The 16,376-nt window shown below is 41.7% G+C and overlaps 1 protein-coding gene across 3 annotated transcripts in view; it reads left to right on the forward strand.

Annotated features, from left to right (window-relative positions):
- The first annotated feature begins 9,466 nt into the window (after positions 1–9,466).
- Positions 9,467–16,376, forward strand: part of TOX (thymocyte selection associated high mobility group box) — a 231,268-nt gene continuing 224,358 nt past the window's right edge. Inside the window, exon 1 of one of the 3 annotated variants that reach the window (XM_030501033.1) lies at positions 9,467–10,411. In XM_030501033.1, coding sequence (XP_030356893.1) covers positions 10,310–10,411 — 102 coding nt within the window. In that variant the 5' untranslated portion in view covers positions 9,467–10,309. Of the gene's footprint in view, positions 10,412–11,791; positions 11,936–16,376 lie in introns of those variants that run through there. The other 2 variants (XM_030501040.1, XM_030501024.1) reach the window with 2 other exon arrangements.

Here is a 16,376-nt window from a genome sequence, read left to right on the forward strand (position 1 = left end):
CATATTTGAGTATGTTTCCAAAGCAGAACTAGCAATAATTTGCTACACCTGGATGTTGTGCTCACACTAACTCCTGACTTAGAAGCAGTGCTAATCACTATGGGAGTATATCCCTTAATTTGTGTGATAACCTGTGCACCTCTACACATTTCTTCCCATTAAGTTAAGGGAAAATTTGTCTGGCCTTTCGGGTGTGCACGGAGAGCACTTTGGGAAGCCGCTGGAAGATCGCAGTATTACACATGTGCTATAGCCCAACTTTAAGCAATAGTGATCCCATGAGATTGACTTCATTTACACTGCTGGTTTATAACTTTTGATGGCCAGTAAAGTTTACTGTGCTCAAATGTTCATGTCAGAGTGTTAAAGAACTGCTTCGATTAAAATTTGAATTACCTTGGCAGCACAAAGCTAAGAAATGCCTTTATACCACATAAGACAGGCAAAAGGCTGGAGCAGCAGTGCAAAGAGATGCCTACAGGCCCAGTCTGATCTTGTTGCTTTAAATAGTGCCAGTGGGCTAGTTTGCTTCTGAGGCAGGAGGAAAATAGTTAACTGCCCTTGTGGAATCCCACTCCCCAAGAATATCTTAGTGTGATGCAAAGCTATCCAGAGAATGTGAAATGTTGCAGAAACATTTCAATTTTTAATAGTTGACAACAGCAACATTAAGTATTTGAGTTATATTTCTGCTGTGAGACTTCAGATCTTATCCTGGAACACTTGTGTCTGCTGACTAATTACATAAATATTGTTCATTTTGCGTCCTTATTACCCTAAAAGAGCGTTCACAAAGTTAGTCCTTCATCTGTGACGCACATCTGAAAGAGAAAAACAAAAAGGCACAGAAGCCTGGGGATTTGGCTAGTTCCTTTCAAGATATTTAATTGCTATTACAATCACAAATATATAATTCACTAGAACAGAATTTCCTTTTTTGAGGGAAAAGCTTGGGTTAAACACTAGCGCAAACTCCATGTGATGGCAAGCAGTCTTTGGAGTTTTAAAAAGCAGAAGATGGCAAGCTAGCTTTCCACTGGTTATTTGTAGTTCCTTTTATAAATTTTGGGCACAGAATCAAACTTTAACATTCTACACAGAAAGACAGAATCTTTCTGAAAGATCTTTTACAAATCTGCAAGACTGGAAATAATTTGATAGAAGACTTACCGTGTATGCTCTTTCAGCCATTTCACTGGAAACTCATTTTGGCTTTCTCTGAGGTAGAGATAAACCACAGCTAAGAGACAGTTATTAAATCTTCTTTATACATTCTGTATGAAATGTATTAAAGTACAAAAATACTATATTCAAATAAGGTTAAGAGTCTCACTTAAACCCACAAAGACATGAAAATTCAGAAATATTGTGTCTCCCTACCCTTTACTCTCCTCAGTGTAGCTAGGCATTGTAGCACAAATAACTTGTGCTCAGATTTCTTAAACCTCTTCTTTATGGCACATTTCTCCTTAAAGGTACTTTTTACTTTAAGGTTCTTTCAGTTTGCATCCTTTCCATGGGCCCAGGTTAAATTCTGCCTGGGACAGTTTGAGTTTTTTATAATTTCATTTTTTAATGCTTATTGAAACATAAAAGCAAGAAAAATAAACCAGAAGTACAAAATTGTTAGTCTCAGCAACTGGCTATTTTTATTTTTTAATACATGACTGTTAAAGCCCACGTTAATGAGAGACAGGCAGATAGATGTATGACCCTCACCAAGTGCAAACACGTGCTTCAGCTCTCTCCCCACCCCATACAGTTCTACTTATACATATGTAAATACTCACCACATATTTTTTCAGTGAACTAAAAAGGAACTTTGGAGTTGACACTGAACTAAGATTTTGTCCCACAAAATAGCATGGCACCTCCTTCTGTGATGGACTTTTTCCCTGTTTCCTGAATACAACAGCAACCAGTGGAGGCCACACTTTATTCAAAAGAAAGAGACTTACAGATCATTCTTTTAGAGGGGCTCTTAGCTTTGAAACCACCTCTTACACTGTGGTACAGCAGTTTGGGCCTGCTGAACTCTTGGGCAAATTGCAAATTGTGTCTTCTCAAGATAACTTCAAAGCAGGGAAATTCCACTGCAGGGAGGGGGAAGGGTGTCTTAGGAGGATGGGTATTTTTTCTGCATTCTACAGCTGTGAACAAGTCTTGAGTTTCTCCTTATTCTCTTTTACTTCCAGTTATTCTTTGTTTTTACTTAATTATTGTTTGTGCATTATGCAGTCAGGCAACTGCCTCCATGCAGCTCTTATAAACCTCTATGCATTCAACAAATTGTTAGAGACTTGATCATTTCAAATGTGTCTTGGGGCTTCCCCTCTACATGCTTCAGAAAATCTGATTAACATGCATGTTCAATTCTGCTGTATTTACATATGCTACTGAAGCATCTGTTTTTAAAGATGAACAATCAAACTGACTATTTATTCCCTTCAACTGGTACTCCTGTAAACTTAAAAAAAACCCAAAAACCAACCCAGAACAAGGGCCATTCCAATAAGATAACAGGGTTGGTTACTCACTGGTAGCCAGAGTAAAGGCAGATGAGTTGGAGGACATGCACAAACATTAATCTTTGCAGTTTGACTGTGACAAAAAGTAAAACATACAAAATCCTCAAACAAATAATCCTCAGTAAAATAATATCAGACTTTAAGATAACAACCCTGATGTATTTTTATCTTAAGGTACCGTGGAATGAGACACAGGATTTCAGGAATTAATGGAAATGAAGCTATTTCTTAAACAAATAATATTAAACATGTCCCTATAATAAACAATCTCTGTTAAAGAATAAGAGAAGCAGAAAGTAGTAGCCTTGATCCAGAAAAGGTATTTCTGCCTTATACAGTATAAAAGACAGACATTCAGGAATAGCTTATCCATGAGAAATTGTGATATCCTATTGCTGCCAAGGTCAGTCAGACCTGTTGTGATATGTTCTGTAAATGCTGACTCTATCACTTATAGTTTTCCAAGGACTTCTTTAACACTTAAGAGATTTTTTATTTTTATTGTGGAACAAAGCTATGACATGAAACTGTCAAACTAGAAAGCCCAGAAAAGGATGACAGAGAGTTTTTATTAGATTTGAGGGTGACAGCTCCATTAAGAAAAGAACCATGTAGTTAGAAGAAAGGTAGTCTGAAGTTCCTGGAGATCCAGCAGGAAAATGCTGAAATCTCAGCAAAGAAGAAAATTTTGTTCTCAAGCCAGCAGCCCAATAATTTATCCCACCCCTTAAAAACTGATGACTGATGACACGTGGATGATGTATCTGTACCAGCCTATCAGGTGTGAATGGGACCGGATTTATTTGCTACAAAAGGAAACTCTAATGGAAACTCCCAACATAGTTTTACTATGCCTCAGTCCTGACATTCTGCATTTCAAATGCCGAGTGTGCCCCTTGTGTAGTACTTTTCTGATGACAACCATAAGTCCCTAGGGAAGTAGGTTAAATTCAAGCACTCAAGCGCTTCACTTTTTACTTTCTCTAGTTAAAAAATGAGAAAAAAACCCAACAACCCAGCAACAAAAGACAAGCTGTAATACCTTCTAGCCCTGAAAAAAAGATTTTTACTGTGTGAACTCTGCTATATTTATATGTACTCAGAGAGAATAGAGTTTGGATTTCTCTCTCTATTAGCATCTATAATTCTGGGCTTGAAGTACTAATTAAAAGCACATAAAAGAAGGTACATAGACTACTTTTTTTTTACATAATGGGGTGGGAGTCTTCTGATGAAAGACCCACCTTGCTTGGAGCTTTAAGAAAGATCCAAGGTATTGCTTCACAGAGACCTTGTGAATATAAAGGACAATGAAAACTGTTCTCTAGAAAAAGACATCTGAGCCAGACGAGACAGCAGAGCATAGAAAAAAAGAGGTTTTAAGAAAGCCTGTAAAGATCTCCTCATGCCAGGAGAGCTCATGCAGGGGCAATTCAGCTCTTTTGGGGAGTTTTTATCACAAAGGAGAATGATGATGGCATTGTTCTGAACTGAAAACTGATTAATCATCTGCTTGACATCTGTCTTGGCAGATGAGAATCGCCTTCTCAATGCTATGGAAAAACTGGTGACACAGACTAGTCCTCATGTTGTCACCTGTCTCTGCTTGTGATCAGCCCTCTGTTCTGTCTCCTTTTCCCTGACTATTCAGCTGACACATTCAGCTAGTAATATGATACTTTTATATTTGTAAAATATCTGCAAATATAGATGAGTATTTTTAACGGTATCAAACATTGGTACAGATTGGTTCTCCAGGCATCTATATATGCTGCACTCCTCAGGTAACACTTCTAAAACTTTCATGGATCCTCACTATTTGGAGGGAAAACCAAAATGCCTTTAGACAGGCTTTTTAAATTGTAAAATAAATTGTCGAAAACGAAATTTTCTGTCAAAAAAACCCTAAGTTTCTGAAACCCCAGTACAGTCTTCCAGTATACTTCAGAAAAAAAATAGCATGAAACCAAAACTTCCTGATCTCTTATACTTCTAGATGTTTCATGGTTGATTTAACAAGATAAGTGGAAGAGCGGAAAATTGGCAACCTTAACACTTGGGTATATCTTGCAATTGAGAACTAGCACACACCATACTGTGATGTATTTTTGAGCCTTCCTGCATACCATGTGGACAGTGTATCTCATATAAAATCACTTGATAAGATAGGAAATATAGGAAGAGGAAAAAAAGGAACTTCATGTTTCCCTTTATTTCTCTGAACATGAGAAACAGTTTGATTCTAAGGCCCAGTGAAATGTTTTCTTTCAAGATTGGCCTACCTTTTGTATGTCTGCAAGGCCACATTAAATTTGGTAACGTGAATTGAACCAGCTGGCAGTGTCTTTGAAGCATATGGGAATGGATCGAAGCTGCAAATATGCAAGGTGAATTTTACATTTTTATATTTCTCTCATGGTTATTTAAGATCTTGATTCTGTGAGATGTGTGCTTAATTCCTACTGTAGGCAATGGCAGATGAGTGTGTAAGAACCTTTTGTGAGACGCAAAACACAGTTCAGCTTCAGCCCATGTGTCTATTCCTCCTCTATCTGTTAAATTGGCGGCGTATCATTTGTTTGGAATAAGAACATATGGCAATACTCAGGTTTTCTCTTTGCTTTGTAGCAAAGGGAAGTCAGGGGCTTTCCTCAACTATTTAGAAGTGATCTTTACTTCCTTACAGAGATGAGAACAATTTATTTCCGTGCAAGTGTGATAATTTGGGGGCCGTCATTTTCACCGCAAATGAATTAAACAAGACAGGAGCAGTGGCTAAAATAATAAAATAGCTGCCTCTTTCATTACATGTTTGACAACACTTATTTGACACACTATTAGGTAGCATCACAAACTGTTAAAATACTCTGAAACATATACGCCGCTATTAAGCTTTGATACCAAATTGCAAATGTTTCTGTTTAAATACAGTGATTTATGCTCACTTATGAGTGCACACCCAGAATGTCAACAACACTTAAAATGAATCAATTTCTTAAAGGATTTGAGTTCATTCTGATGAAAAGACCAGATTAATTACTTTGTTTTAAATATTCCATAATCTTAATATAATTATCTTTTGCATCTTCCCAGATCCAAGTGTCATATCCAGTTTAAGGACATGAAACAGGACATTCACACAAAAGGGATAGACCCTTCATCCTATTATTATTTAATTAACTACTCTCTAGAAATTGATGAGCATCGAGCTTTGTTCTGAAAGGTAAATAGTCCTGTGTGTCAGTAAGTAAAGCAAAAATTTCAGCAGGGGGGATTTTCTCAGCAAAACCTCATGGCTCCTATTTTAGCATATCTGGCCCTCTTGGCTCCCACAGCACAGCCCACAAAACAAGCAACTAAATGATTTTCAAATCTAGCTGTTCCTAAATATGTCAGAGAAAACTTTTCTTTAAAGAAGAGCCAACCTCATGAAAAGGGTCTTGTAGTGCCTACGTATAATAAATAATAAACCATCATCACAGTCTCATATTTCCTTCTTTCTAGAAATCAAGAAATCTTCTCTTTGTAATAGGTGATCAGACATCTTGGTCTGCAGATCCCCAATACAACTTGGAATAGACGTATGAGATTAAAACATAAAGATGCTAGGCTAGATTATTTTTTAAACTAAAACATTTTTATTTCTCTTTGGCTGAGTACACAATTTATGCCTCCTGATGGCCCCCTAAATATACTAGAGGGAGCAGCTGGGTGAGCCATAAGGGCAGACAAGAAAATAATCTGTGACCGTGGACATATTTACTTGTTTCTGACCGTATGACCATTGCAGTGCCTCCATGAGAACATACGAATGGCTGGACTGGTTCAAGACTGAGGGCCTGCCCTGGCAGTACTCTGCCTCCAATGACGGCTCTAGGAGTGACAGTCTAGGAGGGCAAGTGTTTATGATACTTCTCCCCATTCGCTACCCCTGTGTCTCCACCTCCAGCTATTTTCAGCTCAAAGGAGTTGCTGATCCATTTATGGTTTGTCTATCTAATGACCTCCACAGGTCTCCAGTCTGCTATGTAAACTTTGTGCATCCACAGCACTGTTTGGCAAGGAATGCCATTTGAGTTCTCCATTGCATGGAGAATATTCATACTACGTAGTCTCACTCCAGCAGACAGCATTTAAAAGAATAACAACTTTTTTAGTATCAGTGCATACAGATCATGTTTCCTAAGGCATTTGTTCCTATTTATATGGGAAAAACAATGACACTCATCTCATATGCTGGTATAGGAACCTCTTTCAGGACTATTTTAGAGACATTCACTTGAATGTATGTTGAATGGCTTTAAAAACTCAGTGTGCTTCTGAACAAATGTTCCTTCTTTTAAGCTTCTAAAAACTGATTCATGCTTTTTAATCTGTTGCAACTTTTCTAGAAATTCACTTACATGAGCTAAAGTTGCCAAGTTTGACATATCATTGAATTATCCTGGAAAGGGCCTTGCTTTCTCAGTCCATAGAGGCAAAACTTACAATAGTATTAACATTTTCAGATCCAGTCTCCACAAATGCATTATTCTGAAAACCCCAGAGAAAATGTCCCTTACAAAACAAAAGAACGCTTAATGGATTAATATATACAGCTTTTTAATTTTTACAAACTGTACAGATAACTGCCACAAATCTCAGGTGTTTTTACCATCTCGATGATTAAATCATCTCTGTAAGTAGCAGCAAAAATTTTATAACCTCTCAGGGCCTGCATCATTAAGTACTGAAAATAACTTGAAGTGCTGCACAAAGCAAATGGTATAGTTGTAAACTCCTACAGACTCCTAGGAACTCAAAGACTTTCTTAAGGCAATAGTAGTATTTCATATTAAAAAAAAAGCCATAAGATGTTCTAGTCATTCTGGTATTGGCATCTCTGGCCCTGCATTAGCATCACTGTACCCGCATACACCTGTGTGCACCTGCATATACCGGTCGCCCAGATCAATGCTTCTAGAATCAGTGTATCTCTACCACCTTTCTCCACCACAGGCTGAAAATTCATGCATGGTCCATGAATAAGAAGTTTCTCAACAGCAGCTTTTCAATACAGAGCTTGCAATCTGTCTCCCATTCACTTTGTCAAATTATGGTCCACATATCAGCCATTTGCAGCAGTGATATATCTGTCAAGCGTCAAGTACATTTCTTGCAAAGGGAAGTCTTTTTTAGGATTTTTTAACTTTCAAAATATCTAATCCCAAACATGCAAAATAATGAGTCAGGCGCCAAAAAATCATGCGACTTAAAAAAAAAAAAAAAAAAAAAAAAAAAGGAAAGAAAGAAGTTAATGTCTTTTCCTTTGCTTTCTGGATCTTTTTCTGTGTCATGTTCTCAAGCTTTTCTCCAAGGCCACATGGGTTTCAAACATTATTAAAAAGAAAGCAACTAAGATCCTTTTGTAATTGCATGTTTAAGGAAAACATTTATTGCCATCAGACTTAAATTGTGTTGAACTGACAACCAAGAATCTTCAGAGATATTTATGATCAAATAATCCTGAAAAAGGCATATTGCTTCAAACCTGTTTCCTCTAGAGTTTTGTTTACATTACTTATGTATTTTTTTTCCAGATAATTAAGCTTTACTGTAAGCAGGTTGTTAGACACGAGTGAAAGTCATCATTTAACACTATCCTGAAGGACTCTTTACAATATCAAAATATCTGAGGTACAGATTATAGATCCTCACAAAAACCAGGGATTTCTTCACCTGAAATTTGTGATTTGCTCCTCCTTAATACTGAGTCCCCTTGAAATCTCTACTCTGGATTTTTATTTTTTTTTTTCCAGTGAAGACAGTTTTGTTTGACAATGTGCACTATAAATCTCCTTAAAAGTTCTTCAGATTCCGACTGTTTTGTGACAGAAATTTTCATGAGCATTTGACAAATGTAACCATTCCTGTTAACTGTCATCATCTCAGATGGTTTGTGTGGCACTCACTAATTTGCTTTTATTTAAAGAGTGAAAGGAATTCTTTGCTTTTCATAACACAGTTCCTCTGTAGGGCATTATCTAAGCTTAGTATAGTGTCCTTTCTGTATCTTTTCTTTTCGATCCTTTCTGTCCTGATTAAAACTACCAGAGACTCGGCAGGAAACCCAGTGGGATTGCTCATGGTGTCTTGAAGTCACCCTTTCTTTCATTGTTTTTGCCTGTTAAACCTTGTTTTGCTCGTCAATCCCTCTCCTGAATCCCACTGGACTCCCAACTTCCCTTTGTCAGCAACCTTGTTTGCAGCCAATTGTGCTCCTCTTCATGTTCCCTACCCCATTCTTTTCCCCTTCCTCCCCTCTCAGTTTGCCCATCTCAAGTTTCCCTCCTCCATTCCACCGTGCTGTGAGGAGGGCTGTGCCGGGTGTCAGCACTGCCCAGGGTGCAGCCAGGCCCAAGTGCTACATGCTAACGAGGCAGACCCCAGCTGATGAGGTATTCCATGGGTGGTCCTTTTTACTTGCTTCCTGGTTTCTGAGGCATGCACATGGATCACACTCTATTTCTGCCATCACAAACTCTGGGCGATGGCTTCTGCTGGGACAGAAGACGAAGGGCTCACTTATCGCACCCGGCCCTGCTTGCAGCTCGACCTTGGTCAACCTCACCGGACTGCCAGGGGAGCCGAGGTGGAGATGGGCCGGGGGCTCCCACAGAGGTACCTCAAGGGCCCTGCCCGCGGCCACACTGGCAGCCTGTGGCCGACCCATCGCGGAGTCCAGGGCCCGAGCCGAACCCCTCGCACCCCTACCGCCGCTGCCACCCTAGCCTCGCGCCTCTTCTCGACCCCGGGCCGGGACAAGGCCGCCGCAGCGGCAGGCCCCGGAGGGGATGCCATAGTAACCGGCGGGGGGCCGGGCGGCGCCGGGGGGCCGGGCGGGGAGGGCGGGCAGGAGAGGGCGGTGACGGCGGCGGGATGGCGGGCGCCGCAGCGCCCCCTCTCCGCCGCTCCCAGCCCCGTCCCCGGCGCCCGCAAATGGCTCTTCCCTCGCCGGCCCCTTTGTGTGAGGCACACTCGGAGCAGCGACTCCGCCGGCGGAGCGCGCCGTGTCCCTTGCCGCCGCCCGCCGAGCCCAACCGTGCCGTGCCGAGGGGAGAGAGCCGGCCGGCGCGGGGCGGCCATTCCAGTGCGGGCTGCCTCGCCGCTCCCCCCGGCGTGAGGGGGGCCCCGGCTGCCGCCGCTTCCCCCCCCCCCCAATTCCTTCCCGGCTCCTCGCGGTGGAGGGCAACCAACATACACTTCCAACAAACCCAACCAAATAAATAACAACAGTAATAATAATTAAAAAAAAAAGGGGGGGGGGGGGAGAACAGAGGGAGTGAGCGAGAGGGAGGGAGGGAGAAGCGAACCAACTCCGAGACTCCCATAAAGAGAGGCACACACGGAGCTAGCGCCCCGGTGCCGATGCGTGGGGGAAACAATAAGTCCTCGAAGTTACCTGCCCTGCCGTAGAAGAAGGAGGGTTTGTTGATTCTCTCGCAGACATCTGCAGACCGGTGCTTTTTTGGAAGAGATCTTTTTTTTTTTTTTTTTCCCCCCCCCTTCCCCTCTCTCCTCTCTCTCTCTTTACAAACCACAAACGGATGTGAGGCAGGGAAGGTGTTTCTTTGACTACTGAAGTCAGGCACCTCTGTTTTTTTGTTCTTCTCAGTCTTCTTGTGTGTCCCCCCCCTCCCCTCACTCACACACACACACTCTCACACACACACACACCCCTTTTTGCACCAACATTAACGACAAACAGAAAAGAAAAGGAGTTTGCTTGATGTTTTAGTGAAATGGACGTAAGATTTCATTCACCACCTCCTCAGCCTGCCGCCGCTCCTGATACGCCTTGTTTGGGACCTTCCCCCTGCCTGGACCCCTACTACTGCAACAAGGTGACTCGTGTTTTGTGTCGTCCGAGGTGTTTTATCTGTGCTGTCGATCGTGCTGTTGTCGCGGCCGGTGCATGAGCGGGCGCTGCGCTCCGCCGAGCCGCGCACCAAGTTCAGCGCCGAGGCGGAGGGCAGCGGCGCTGCCCGGGACTGGGGGTTCGGGGGGCGCGGTGCTGCCCGCCGCGGAGAGGTGCCATCGGGACACACACCAGCTTCCTTGCAGGCACCCCAAATTAAAACCCCGGAGTAGTTTGGGGGCGGGCGGCTGGAGCGGTTGGGGGGGGGGGGGAAGTGGGTGAGTGGGGGAGGCATTTTCCATAACATCTTCTCTTTCGGAGAAACAGCGTGGACAAGGATGTTAATGCGGAGGACTTGGTTTTCCAGGGCTTCTGTTAATGAGAAAGATCGCGCCCGCCACAAGCCGGCGGAAACTCTGCCCGGCCGCGTACCCGGCAGTTCATGTGTCAAAGCGGTTCTCGGCGGTGCACGTTTGTGTGTGTGTGTATGTGACATGAGCGTGTATATATATATATGTATATAATCATACACACACACCTCTGTACGATAAGGGTATATAAGGGTGACAAGTCTGTTCAGAACATTGGCTCGACTTTGTCCCGACTGTGCAACTAACAGCCTTATAAATTTCTGTGTAACTTGATCAAACCGCTGCAAACGGGGTGCGTACCTGAGGGGAGCCGAGGTTTAAGGTCCCTGCGTCCCGGGGCGGGGGAGGCTCGCGCTAGCCCAAATCCTGGGTTTGGCGACGAGAGTTTGGTGCGCCGATCCCGGAGCACTTTGCATGACTTTTGGTGCCGAGGAAGGGGGCTGGGGTTCCTGCATTGTTATTGCCTCTGTGGCCGGAGCCAGCTGGTGCTTTATGCGTGAGCCGCACTTTCTCTGCTAAGGAATGGGCTTTGCACATGAATAAAACGCTGGCCATAGGAAAATAACCAGGAAGTGCGAGCTACTTCTTGTACACAGTCCGGCCAGGGGAGAAAGCTGGGAGCGAGCGCTGCCTCAGAGATGTGTTTACACCCGTGCTCAGGCATTAAGCTTAGAAACCTGCCGTGGAAGCCTGTGGCAGGCTGCAGCAGATGTTTCTCGCAGCGTAAACGTTCGCAGAGCTGGCGCGGATGCGGAGGAAGGCCGGCGGGGGGTACCCACGCGGGGCGAGGCGCGCTGTCCCGCCCGGTTCTGCGCTGGGCTATTGTCATGACGGGCTCACGTGTCGCTGGGATGTTCCGAGCCGCCTCTTTCACCGCCGGCAGCTGCTCCATTCCGAGATAAATAAACAGCACAAATAGAGTGCGGTCGGTGCTCCAGCGCGGACGCTGGCGCGCCGGGGTGAAACCCTCTCAGTGCTCAGGGAAGATTTCCCACATGGTCGCATCTACCAATCACAACAGAAAGGACCAAATTCATCCTGGCTGCATTTCACATATACTCAATGGAGTTGTAGAATTCAGGGATGAATCTGGCCCTTTGTGGTGGATGCCTGAGGATATCTCGAGAGAGGTCTCAGAGGTATGACTTAGCGGTGTTTTAAGTAGCCGTGTTTGGCAGCATCTGGCAAACCTGCTGTATAGATCGGAAGTTTGTGCCAGGAGTGAACTTTGTTCAGCAGGAAGAGTGCAGTTGCACAGGAGCCTGTATGTGTGCATTAATTTTTTGTAAGTGCTCCAAGTAAACATGAGGCTGCTGCTACCTTTGAGCTGAGGCTTGCCGTTGTTTTCTCTGTTGTCTGCTTTTGCAAATCGTAACTGTAAAGTGTTGCCAAGTGAAAAGCTTGGGCTAATATTAATGACATAAGCAGCAAAGTGTCTGAAGACCCATTTGGCAATGAAACTGGACAAATGTTATTAAACCTATCAGTGATTTAAAGCTTCAAAAAGAAGGTAATGACTTGAATACACATTTCACTCATCATTCTTGAGATAGTGGGCCAGATTTAATTTAAAAGTTAAATGCTTTGGAAAATCAGGAATTACTTTAATATATTAAATCATTTTCCAATTAAGTTCCTTAAATCATTTTTGGTGGGTTGCACTGCAAATCGAATAAATTAATTTAGAAAGTCGTTTTCAGAATTTCTTTACTGGGTGGTTAAAGCTTCTTTTAAGTCATGCCATGTATGAGGGAGCAAACTGTTCTTTTTAAATGCAAATGAGACACTCATTCTGTAGACAAGTTGCAACTCTTCTATTTCACTTTGCCTGAACTGATAATGTGCTTAAAAGTGCACAGTCATAAGACATATGTTTTATGCTTTGTAAAGACTTACCAGGAATGTAAGATACCGAATATAGGACAAATGTCTTTTTCAGATGTCTTTGCTGCTGACCATTGATCACATTAAATGGACAGAGTAGCTTTGCCAGGCCCCTTGGAGGCGTACATTTGCTGAGCATTTCATTTTTCACTCCCTTCACTCTCTCCCTTCGCCCAGCATGATTAACATTGCTGTGAAAACTTATCTGGCTTGTTCTAAACATGTCGTCATGTTACAGTATTGCTCTGCCACTCATTTCTGTGCTGTGTGTATTTAGAGAGTTTGAAGGGCGGGAGGCCTACAAGAATTTTGTGTTCAGTAAGTTTGGTGAAGTGTTTGGTTTTGATCTCTCCCAGGAAAGGGAATGGCTGAAGCATGATGGATCCATGTTCTGAGTTGGGATGGTGGTCTTGATTAGGTCTTTACCTGCAAAACTCATTCAGAACTGGATCTTGTTTCTTGTAAAGTTAGTTAAAACTCACTTTGGTCACTTAGAAGTGTATTTAGCCCTTGTTTTCATACCAGGAGTTTGGGGTGGGTTGGTTGGTTGTTTTTGGTTTTATTTTCTTTTTTTACAAGTATGGCAGACTTTGATTCGTTACACGTTAGGTCTGCTTGAGGTGCTGGGATTTTAGAGTGCATTCCACAAATATATACACTTTTAAGTTTTCTAATAATTCTGTTAGCACTAGTTTGTTGGGGTTTTTTTTCCAGCTCAGGTGATTGTTCGCAGTGTATGAGTGAGTTCCCAGGCATATGCACGGGACTTATTGACAGTACGTTTCTCTGTAGCCAAAGGGAAATGCAATAATGTAGATTCAAACAGTCACCTCTTATCTTACAATTTCTAGTTGGCAGGCTTTGTTTCAGAAGACTGCTTAGATCTTTATTTTATAAACCTAAAATAGCACTCTAAGCATCTTAGTTTAATATTTCTCTATCTGCTGTGAAAGCTCATTATACTCTGCATATATTGTTGTGCAGGCTTTTTCTTGTTTCTCTTGCATTACCCATGGAGAGAGAAAAGTGAAAGAACAATGCAAACAATGTTGGTTATGACAACTGTGTGAGGTATCTCTTACACAAACAGACAGAATGGACGGTATGCTGCGATATATAGGTCAGCCTTTGAAATAACAGAGTGGAGCTCTTGCAGTGGACAGACAGATTTAGAGTTGGGGTTGTATCATTTGCCTCTTGAAACTTGAAGCGTAATTGCATTTCAGACATTTACAGGCTAATACAAGTAGTCCGTTCAGTTGAAGTTTATTTTAAGAAATATCGTGTTCCTTAATTGAGTTGAATGGTACAAAAGAAAGAACTTTGATAATCCAAGTGTCTTAATTTGTTAGAAGAGTATTGACAGAGATTTCAAGCGACTTGAAGAAGTCAAATGATAAGTTTACATGTTTATGTAGAGAGCAATAAATAACATTCTTGTGGCTTTCCGTATTAAAGTGTCACCTCCAAAGACCGCTTCGATCAGTACTGCAAGAAGGGTTGGTGTATTTTCATACTTGCAACTTTACAGTGTTTTCAGATATCTGCTCACATAAAGTGCAGTTATATAATTATAGTTTGACACAGCTAATGACAGGGATGCTGACCTCTGCCAACAGTAGGGAGAAAATAATGTTCTTTACTGCTCCCAATGGTTAGCCTTGCAGAGTTATGCACTAGATTCTTCTCTGATTTGCTACCTGGTTCAAAAATACAGGAGCCTCCACTCATCTTTCTTATTTTCACTGGTAGTTGTCAGTGCAGTGGAAAAATACAGCCAGACAGCAGAAGTAGAATGATAGACTGTAGTTGTTTTTAAAAAAGAGAAATAAAGAGGAAAAAAGAGGGAAAGTGATGCAAAACCCTTCAAAATGAAAAAAGTGGAGTGACAGGTAAAAATGGATAAGGAGATATATACAGTACTTTGTAAGCAGGTAACAGAATTGTAATCAGCATTCCACGCAGCAAAAGTACATATATTTATACACAGTGTTTAGAATAATGTATTATGTAAACTTAACCCTACCATAGAGACTACTTTAAGTAAAATGTTCCATGGCTCTTTACAAAGTGTACATTATTTCCAGTGGCTTGCTTCTATCCACTCTATCTGAAACTCAGAATGGTGGCAAGCCAGCGCTCTGAAGGACCGCTCTAAAGCTGAAATGCTGTGTTAGCGTTTTGACAGCATTTTAGATTATGCTTATCTGATAGGTCACAGTTTGTTTATTCTGGGCATATATATATATATTTATATTTATTTTTTTTTCCCTTGGATAACTACCTTGTCACCTACTGTATTAGAATTATATGTGAAATTTGTTGCTGTGTTTTAAAGGTAAGATTAAACAGTTGCATTAGTGCTGACTGTTGATTTTTCAGTGTTAACTGTTTTAGATAGTTTCAAAAAAATACCACCTAAGATGAAGGGAAATGGACTTCTCTTTTCTGGGTTAGTAGACCTTAGAATGTAGTCTCAGAGTTACGGGCAAGCCTCAAGTGTGCCTCCTTAAATTCCAGCCTTTCATAAAAGAAGTGGTCCCAATTTTAGTGGAATACAGAAAATGATTTATGTATGTGCTTTTGAGAAATCTTTCTCAAAAGATGTCTATAAACCAAAGCATTCACCATTTATTTTTTATTTTTTCTTTCTTCCAAACTTCAGTACTTTGAGAGAAATTAAATTTTTTTCTCTTACTGGAATGATGTGTTTCATCTCTAGGGCATTACCCTCAAATGGCCTATCGTGCGGTCTTCTGAAAAAAGTGAAAACTATATTAAGAATGCTGAATTAGCTAAACACTACAGTGCATGCAGTACCTTTGGTGTTTACATTAAGCTGAAGAGCAGCTGGAACTGCATTTAAAGGACTTAAGGAGCTGATACGGTGGAGGGCTGGGCAGTCCCAACTCCCCTTGAATTCGGTGCATGTTGGGAACAATCACACTACCAGGAAGAACTGAGCACCCTCCTGTCCTCAGATTCCCATCTTAGCAGGACATTCTCATCTTGCTAACACTGTACAGAAGCACTGGAAAATGGACTATTTAAAGCATGACTTTATATTAAGCAGAGAAATGTCCTAATCATGGTAAGATTTAGATCAAGATTCTTGGATGTTTAAATCCTGTATTGATGGAAAATATACCAAAACTGAAGATTGTGAAAGTAATAAGCTTCCTTTGACTGCTCTCTCAGTATGGCTCAAGAGTGACTTGAAAGCACCATTTCTCATGGTGAGAGGGTAGTCCCTGGACCAGTGCAGAAGTTGGCTTCTGGAACTGACAGCAGTGTCAATTAGTGGCAGCTTTGTTTATCTTTTTGAAGTGGACACACACTCTGCAGATGCCTAGCATGAGCTGCAAACACTAAAATACTTTAAAAAGAACTTAACCAAATTTAAATGTTTGTTTGTTGCAGTTGTACTACAGGATTGTTGTAGGTCCCTTTTAACTGAAATAGTCTATTCTGTTCTACTGTTTTAGTTACTCAACTAGGTCCAGGTTTTCTGTCCAAGGAGTGGTTTCTGATTAAAAATGCTGAGTTGTAAACTGCTCTAAAACATGGCTTTTAGCAGAAGCAGCACATGACTGTTAATTATAGCAGTGCGTCCAAAATACTTTCAGGCATGGAATTCATAGTGAACCTGAATGAGATTTTCTTGGTCATAACTTATTTCCCTACAGCATTCAGTTG

This window comes from Strigops habroptila, chromosome 1 (assembly GCF_004027225.2).
Source record: "Strigops habroptila isolate Jane chromosome 1, bStrHab1.2.pri, whole genome shotgun sequence".
NCBI lineage: Eukaryota > Metazoa > Chordata > Aves > Psittaciformes > Psittacidae > Strigops > Strigops habroptila.